A 9273-nucleotide genomic window follows, 5' to 3' on the forward strand; every position below is an offset into this window, starting at 1 on the left:
GCGCACCTACATTACGGTGCGGAAGTACGCGATTGTTTCCGATACAGTCGGCCGCATAAATAATATACTGTTTTTTTTTTATAAATAATATTTCACATTTAGGTAGGTAAGTGTTTATATAGAAATCTGGTTTCAAAGGAGTTTATACATTATGATTATGGATTATGGATATTTCCTAGCTTAATTATGCCATTGGCTTTACATACAGTTGTTTATGTTTCAAATAATCATCATCACTTTTATATAATAAAAGTCAGTTTACGAACGTAAAAGTCGAATTAAGTTGTGATAAAATATAAATCTTATTAAGCAATTAATAATGCACATATTGAATAAATATCGACGGCAGCTAATTGGAGAATCATCAGATGGAATTGTGCTCAAACGAACATCAGCGCGCAATAAATATACGGAATACATTTTACATTCAGATGTCGTTAATTAGTCAGTATTGTTAATTAAAATAACATGAAACGTTTTACTGATTCACCGGCTGTTATGAGGCAAAAGCCAGTACGCGAAATGTTCGGTAATGTGAGTTCAGTTATTTTAGATAATGATTGGTTTCAATCGTTATCAGATTATTTTGCAAATGTTAATTATCGAAATGTCAAACTTCGACGCAATTAAAGTTCAGAATGATATCGATGTGGACGTTATTTAGTATCTAATTATTTCCTTTTGGAATTAGACGAAATGTAAATATTAAATTGTGGTGAACTATTAAATAGACAACTATTTATTGTGCTGATAATGTTAACATTATTAACATTTATTGTCATACATTTTAAGTTTCAAGCTTTTTAATTTCTAGTTCAATAGTTTCTTGCGCCGACTGTACTTGGCAGTCACGCGATCGCGAGGTCAGTACTCGCTACCGTCTGAGCACTAACACTAACACAGCTAATTGCCGACAACGCACCTATTACTGAGCACATTGCTTTTCAAGGAGATCGACGGCAAACACTTGCGAAAACCTCAGAAAATTACCCATAATAGCGTTATTTTATCAGGTCATTCAGGAGCTATTGAAACTTTAATTAAGGTTTTTACCAGCCAATTATTAAAGATGGTTGACAATCGATTCACATTACCTATACGACTATCTAGAATGCACAGGTTCTTGCTTGAAGTTATGCTCCATAATATGGAGTTATCTGATTATTATCTGTGGGTTATCTGACTTAAAGCCTGCATGGCAAGATCCTAAAAGTTTACCTACAAAGATACTTTCTCAAATTACATTTTAAGACACTAAAAGCACGGCGTATTCTTCCCCGTGGCTTCGAGGCCATTTCCAAGATTAAAGCATAAACCTAAATAGTAATAAGAGTGGAGATTAACAAGTAACAACAGAACAACAGTGTTGCCATAGTGCCGTCGTAGCCAAACGACTCGACTTCGTGTTAATAATCGTTGCTGGCGCCAAGCTAACAGCGTTATGCTGTGTTGCCAGCGCTGCCGGAATATTCTAGAATAAGGAGAATTTCATAGGGGATATATGTAGATAAATCCTACTGTTTCTATGTGATCAGTTGAATTAGATTACTCTTGAGATGATGCAAGCAGTTTAGTAGAATAACGAAAGTGGAACGGCGAAAATATTTATAACATTGTTCTAAAAGATTGTAAATATTTTCATCTTATTTTAACTGATTTGCAAAATATTGAATAAATAAAATGGGTTCGTCGATGTCAAAACAACACAAGTTCAATGATCTCAGTGGATTTTTGCCCTAGCAACCCATCGTAGCAACTATCTTAACATTCAATATAGCGTCTTCGCTCGTCCTATTTACTGCAAAGTCAAAGTCAAAGTCAAATCATTTATTTCATTTAGGCCTTTACAAGCACTTATGAACGTCAAAATTATAACTAAGTTTGATTCTAGTTGCCCATTCCAAAAGTAGCTTCCTATGGAGAAGAACGGGCAAGAAACTCCATGGTTACTCTTTTTAAAAATAATATAGTATTACAGTTTGTATGTATTGATACATACAGTAAAAGCATGCGAAGATCATGTAGAATCGCAAAGACAAATGAGGATAAAGTGACAATTAAAATGCTACATGGTGTTCACATTTACAAATTGGTTTATATTTTGGTACAAAGTTACAAACAAATAATCAAAAGATGAATACAATTTTATTTGCTGGTGTAGTTTTAATTTGTTAATTAATTAGATATTGTCAGTATGTCCTATGGAGCAGGACCAGCATGTTTCCAAGCATTTTTATCTTGAATGTAATCTTCTAATTTATAATATGCTTGCTTACAAAGTGTGGCTTTTATATGAGTTTTAAACCGCAAGTCATTCAATTCCAGAATGTTGTCTGGTATTTTATTATAACATTTGACACAATATCCCATGAAAGATGTATGTACTTTAGATAATCTAAACTGCGGGATAGCTAACTTATTTTTATTTCTAGTGTTATAATTATGTCTATCACATATTTTATCAAACAAATGTAAGTTTTTCCTAACATACATGATATTTTCATAAATAAATTGGCAAGGTACGGTCATGATATTAATTTTTTTAAACAGTTCCCTAAGAGATTCACGACCACGTAAGTTGTACATAGCTCTGACCGCTCGCTTTTGTAAGATGAATATGCATTCAATGTCAGCAGCTCGTCCCCACAGCAGAATGCCGTACGACATGATGCTGTGGAAGTAACTAAAATATACTAGTCTAGCTGTTTCTACGTCCGCTAGCTGCCTCATCTTTCTAATAGCATAGGCGGCCGAGCTAAGACGACCCGCAAGAGATGTTATGTGGGGTCCCCATTGTAGTTTTTTGTCAAGAGTGATTCCCAGGAAAACTGTCTGATTTATAAATTCTAGTTTTTGACTATTGAGTATTATGTCACATTCACTACTTTTTACATTTGGCAATGAAAATCGAATGCATTTTGTTTTTTTTTCATTAAGAGCCAAGTTATTTGCGTTGAACCAATTTTGAACCTGGATAATGGAATTGTTTACGTCGTCTAGGTTACGTCTACGTCGATCAATATTAAAAATAAGAGAGGTATCATCGGCAAACAACACCATCCTAGGTTGATTATCAAATAGATAGGGCAAATCATTAATATAAACTAAAAAGAGGAATGGACCTAATATGGAACCTTGTGGTACGCCCATTGCCATCATTGAGCCCAGTGAATTTACGCCGTTTACTTGAACTTTAAGTTGCCGATCGTTTAGATACGATTTTAATAACTGAAGGGATGTATCTTTGATTCCGTAATGCTCTAGCTTCTGCAAAAGCGTTTCGTGATTTACGCAGTCAAACGCTTTTGAGAGATCGCAGAAAATTCCAATCGAGTCTTCAGCTTCCTCCCAAGCCTTAAAGATGTGCTTGATCAAAGTTACACCAGCATCGGTTGTACAGCGACCTTTGGTGAAACCGTATTGTTCGTTATGAAAAATGAAGTTTTTATTGAAATGGCGCAACATTTGTGCAAGCATCAACTTTTCGAATACCTTGCTGAGAACCGGTAAAACAGAAACGGGTCTATAGTTGTTTGATTCTTTGCTATTTCCCGATTTAAATAAAGGTACTACTTTACTGTGTTTCATTAGATCAGGAAACACGCCTTGGTCTACGCTAACATTAAAGATGTAAGCTAAATAGGGTGCAATAGTTTCAATAATTGACCTACACACCTTGACAGACATACCCCAAAGATCTTCTGTTGATTTTATTTTAAGATCTTTAAAGGCCTTAACAACAGCCTCGGGGCTGGTATGTTGAAATTTAAATACTGAACAGCATGGCTTTACATTGGTTTTGAGTAAATCGATAGATACGGCGGTTGAAGAATTTAATGATTTTGTAGTTTCGAAAGGTATTTTGGTGAAGAATGCTTCAAACTCTTGAGCTACTTCAAGGTTACCGTTGATGAGGCCTTTATGAGTTTCTAGGCTAAAATCAGTTTTGCGAACTTTTCGCCTACCTGTTTCGTTATTAATTACTGTCCAAGTTGTTTTTATTTTATCCTTAGAATTTTTTATTTTATTTCTAATATGAATAGATTTAGCCTGTTTACAAACGTTTTTAAATATTTTCGAATATTTTGAGACGTGGTCACGGAAACTTGGATCGGTGCTATAAGGCTTTAAACCATAAAGTTCAAACAGCTTTTGTCTACTTTTACGAATACCAGGAGTTGCCCAGTCACTAAATAAGAACTTGGACTTAATCATTTTAGTTTTAACTGGAAAAGCTAAGTTGAATTGTTTGTTTAATATAGAGAAAAAATCGGCGTAAATATCACTTGAATTTTTAAGATTTAAGCTATGTGCACACAGTTTATCACCTAAAGTTTGATTGAATTTATCGATTTTTTTTAAAGTATATTCCCTAAATTTTATTTGTGTTTTCTCTGGTGGAGAGTTAGTGCGAAAAGTGACAACTTGTCCGCTGTGATCAGAGGGCAAGTAATTCACTATTTCCTTATGTAGGTACTCACAGCTGCAAAAAACATTATCTATACAAGTAGCAGTAGTTGGTGTTATCCTAGTAGGTTCTTCGAAAACGTTACGCATATTAAATGATTTAAAAAGATTTAAGAAACTCGAATTTACAATATTACTTTCTAAAATATTAATATTGAAATCGCCACATATAATGACTGACTTACTACTGCTACTGACTTTTTTCAAGACATCTTCCATGACAGAGTCAAATACACAAAGATTCTGGTGTTGCGGTGGTCTGTAGACACACACTATCACATGCTTATCTAGCTCAACACAGGACAATTCAATATTATGTTCCACTGACATATCAACTATATCTTTTCTTACTTTATATTTAATAGGATTTTTTACTAATATTAAGGAGCCACCATGTATCATGGATTTCCGGCTAAAGTAACTAGCTACAGAATAATTCTCAAAATTAATAGATTCTACTTGATAATCTTTCAGCCAATGTTCTGTAATACAAATTACATCAAACTTGGTTTGTTCTAAAACTAATTCTATTTCAAGAAGTTTAGAAGAGCAACTCTGAATATTTTGGTTGAAAAGTTTTAAAATATGTTGCTCACTCTTATGTTTTTTACAACTAACTAAGTCGCCAGAAGATAACTTGCTACTATCTTTAAAATTATTAAATACTGGAATATCTTCTGTTGTCTTAATAATTAGTTTAAATTACATTAATTTATTGAATTGACCCTCATGAAATTTTGCGTGACAAGTGCGCTGTTAATCCGGTTATAATTTTTTTCTCAGAAATTATTTTTCTAAACAATAATAATTACGAAAAGGTAACCGTCACGAAGAGAATAATTGGTGGAGAAATTAGTATAATATACAAATCTGGAAGTCAAACGGAACGTGGAACGCTCAAGAAGTGTTTATAGTTCTGAATAATAATTTATATTGTATTTGCGGGACCTGGAAAATACAAAAAACCAACGAACGTTCCCATTTTATCCATAAAAATAATCTAATCCCGCTAAAATATGTAAATAACGTTTCATACGAAAAACGTCAAAACATTGCCAGTACATACATTTGTACAGAACAAGATTGGAGTATTCAATAACTTAGTGGCACCATCATAGACTGGCCGGCTAGGCCTGCCCCGAAATGAAGCCGGCGCGCGGCGCGGCGGCGCGGCCCCTGACAGCGCCACCGAGACGCCGCCCGTCACTGGCCGTCACTTTGACTTTTGATTTTGATTTTGTTTACTTGTGTTTTTTATAATTATTTATTGTAGTGTTTAAGTGCAAATAAATAAAACTAACGGATGCACGACGACAATGATGTGGTAGAAAGTGAAGGTCAATCTTCGGTATCACTGGATGCCGTGAAGAGATGCCCCCTGTGCCCCCAGGCACGCTTTTTTAAAGGTAAGCGGGGTTTGAGCGTACACATTGGGAAGGTCCATAAATCCCAGTGCCCAGGGCCTACCAATGTGACCGCGCCAAACCCAACTCTTATCACAACTACACCAACTCTCGATCCTTTTTGGCAAAAACTATCGAAATTCAAAAATTCAGTCCCAATATTAAAGCGGGTTCCCCGTGGAGCCAGGCCTCTGGTTGCTCAACACTTGGCAGGTTGTGTTCGCCTGGCCGCACGAGAGAACTCGCAACGTGCTTGGGAGGAATTGCTCACCTTCCCCTATAGAATTCTGCATGTTCAGAAAAGTTTGGCAAACAAAAAGTCACTAACAAAACAAATTAAAGACAATTGTACAACTTTAGGCCATACAGATTTCGATACTAAATTACCGACTCAAAGATGCTCAAATATTTCACGCCTAGTGGAATCAAAGTTGAGTGAAGGTGACATTCGGGGGGCTGCTAGAATTCTCTTCAGCAGTGATGTGGTGGCGCCGTGTTCTCCAGAGACACTCTCCGCTCTGGAGAGTAAACACCCTGCCCCAGCCGATGACCTCTCTTTTCCCGAACCTCCTGATCCGGACACAGATATCCTCACAGTTACAGGTCGACACCTGGTTACAGCCATAGGCTCCTTCAGATGCGGCTCTGCAGGCGGCCTCGACGGCTTGAGTCCGCAACATTTAAAGGATCTCACCTGCCCAAGCGCCGGGGAAGCAGGTGAGTCGCTTTTGAAGGAGCTTACGGCCCTGACCAACCTTATGCTCTCCGGCAAGGTGGACGAAACCGTCATCGACGTTTTGTACGGAGCCAATCTATGTGCTCTGCGCAAAAAGGATGGCGGTATTCGTCCAATTGCCGTGGGGACTACTTACCGTCGTATGGTAGCCAAAATCTGCTCTAAATTTTGTAGTGAGGAAGTTTCGGAAAAATTTCAGCCCCTGCAGCTAGGTTACGGCTCGAAAGGGGGCTGCGAGGCTGCCGTACACGCCCTGTCGACCTATTTAAATCATGGGAAAGGAGATGTCATCCTGAAGGTTGACATCAAGAACGCCTTCAACTCGGTGAATAGGGACACCTTGCTGGCAGAAGTCAAAAAAGAAATACCCAAAATTTACAGTTTTCTTTGGCAATGTTATAGATACCCAACAAAATTATTATATCGGAACAACCTGTTAGAATCCGCTGTTGGCTGTCAACAAGGTGATCCACTCGGGCCTGTGATTTTTAGTTTGGCGATTAACCCAATTATTCGGCAGCTAAATTCTGAATTTAACGTGTGGTATCTCGACGACGGGACCCTGGGAGGCAACAGAGATACTGTTCTTAATGATTTAATTTTCCTAAAAGATAAATTCCACGACATTGGCCTCGACCTCAACCTATCTAAATGTGAACTTTTTATACCCGACTCGACTGACAGACAGACTATTCTTCAAAATTTCCTCACAATAGCTCCTGAAATTAAACCGATAGACCAAAGTTCTCTTTGCCTCCTTGGATCGCCTATACTGGAAGATTCATTTTCGGATTTTATTGAGAAGAAAATTCAAAATTTTAATGATGTTTCGGAAAGGCTACTCAAAATTAATATGCATGCAGCCATCACCATCATACGGTACTGCTGTTTTGGACCAAAACTTACATATAACTTGCGTGCTTCCCATTTATGGAAGCACACCAACCTATTGGACAAAATCGACGAAATTATAAGACATACACTATCATCCATTTTAAATGTGGCCTTGGACGACAGAGCTTGGTCTCAAGCGACTCTTCCCATCCGTATGGGAGGACTTGGCGTCCGTAAAATTTCCAGTGTAAGTTTACCAGCCTTTATTTCCTCGGTCCATGGCACTGAGAAATTGATCAGGAAAATATTACCCACCACACTGGTCAATTTTGAGGTGCCAAGCCTGACTGAGGCTTTAAACGCTTGGAAAGTCGCATGCCCGAACACCGACTTACCCGCCAACCTGTCCTCTCAGAGACAGTGGGATGAGCCGCTCTGCAGAGTAATACGGAAAAGTTTAATCGATACGTCAATGACTTCTGCAGAGCGAGCGCGCCTACTGGCTGTGGGTGAATGGGAGTCGGGTCTATGGCTTCTTGCACTTCCGTCCTCAAACACAGGCACCATGTTTGATGACACCACCTTCAGACTCGCCGTTTGCCTCCGACTAGGTGCTCCATGCTGCTCTCCTCATCGCTGCCACTGCGGGGAAGCTGTCAACAGCCTCGGTCACCACGGCCTGTCGTGCAGCCGGAGTGCCGGCCGCATACCACGACATGCCAACATAAACGACGTGATCCGTCGCGCTCTTGTTGCCGTCGGCGTGCCAGCCGTACTCGAACCAAATGGCTTGGCACGCGACGATGGCAAGAGACCAGACGGCATGTCGCTATTTCCGTGGAAGGTGGGTAGGACTTTAGTGTGGGACGCGACATGCGTCGACACTCTTGCGCCATCTCACCTTCCCGGAACTGCATGTCGTGCTGGCTCCGCCGCTGCACAAGCAGAGAACCTCAAGCGGCGCAAATATAGTAACCTTATAGGCAATTACATGTTTGAGCCGTTTGGGGTTGAAACTCTAGGGCCGTGGGGTCCGAGCGCCCACCTTCTTGCCAGGGATATTTCCCAGCGCCTGGTTGACACTTCCCGGGACCCAAAGGCTGGCTTTTATTTCGCACAGAGGTTGAGCATTGCCATCCAACGTGGCAATGCTGCCAGTCTTTTGGGTACATTACCCAGTGACAACGATGAGGAGCAATTTTTTGATGCCCTATATTAGTTTTAAGTTGTATATATATATAAGTTTATTTTATTTTCAATTAATGTAAATATTTTGTGAATAGATAAATAAACGTTTAAATTATTTATATCAGGAGTGTTCTCCACAAATGATAAAACTTGCATAGAAGAATCTATGTTACCGGTGTGTTCAATATGGTTAGAATGTTCTAACATATTGGTGGTGGTGGTAGTGGTGGTAGATAGTATTTGTGGACCCCCCTTCGTACACGACGTCATCATACAACAATCTATCAGTGTGCTGTTAGTGTAACTATACAGCATACCCTCGTCCCTTACCCTATAGTTTATTATATTAGATATAATATTGTCAATATTATAGGCTATCAACATAGCAATAGTGTGTCTGCAACTACCAGGAACAGATACTGCTCCCTTGATCAATGTGAAATCACTAATAAACTTATTAGTGTCAAAATATAAAAGTTTGTCGCTATGACAACATGTCAACATGTGTAATGTGCAGTTTAAATTAAATATACATTTATTTTGATATTCTGAAAACTATCAGAATAAGGAAAAGCACATAACATTAATTTTCCCATATTCAAACTAAGTAAGGTGTCAATACCTTTCACAATGTCCTCTTTTGTT

General features: G+C 38.5%; 1 protein-coding gene across 1 annotated transcript; it reads left to right on the top strand.

The window, feature by feature from the left end:
- Positions 1-5558: 5558 nt before the first annotated feature.
- LOC135117409 (uncharacterized) lies at positions 5559-8932 on the top strand. The gene is made up of 3 exons (XM_064036640.1): positions 5559-5873; positions 6468-7349; positions 8754-8932. Exons 1-3 carry the CDS (start codon positions 5771-5773, stop codon positions 8930-8932), a joined length of 1164 nt encoding a protein of 387 aa, XP_063892710.1. The 5' UTR covers positions 5559-5770.
- Positions 8933-9273: the final 341 nt, after the last annotated feature.

The sequence above is a fragment of the Helicoverpa armigera genome, chromosome 10 (assembly GCF_030705265.1).
Source record: "Helicoverpa armigera isolate CAAS_96S chromosome 10, ASM3070526v1, whole genome shotgun sequence".
Taxonomy (NCBI): Eukaryota; Metazoa; Arthropoda; class Insecta; order Lepidoptera; family Noctuidae; genus Helicoverpa; species Helicoverpa armigera.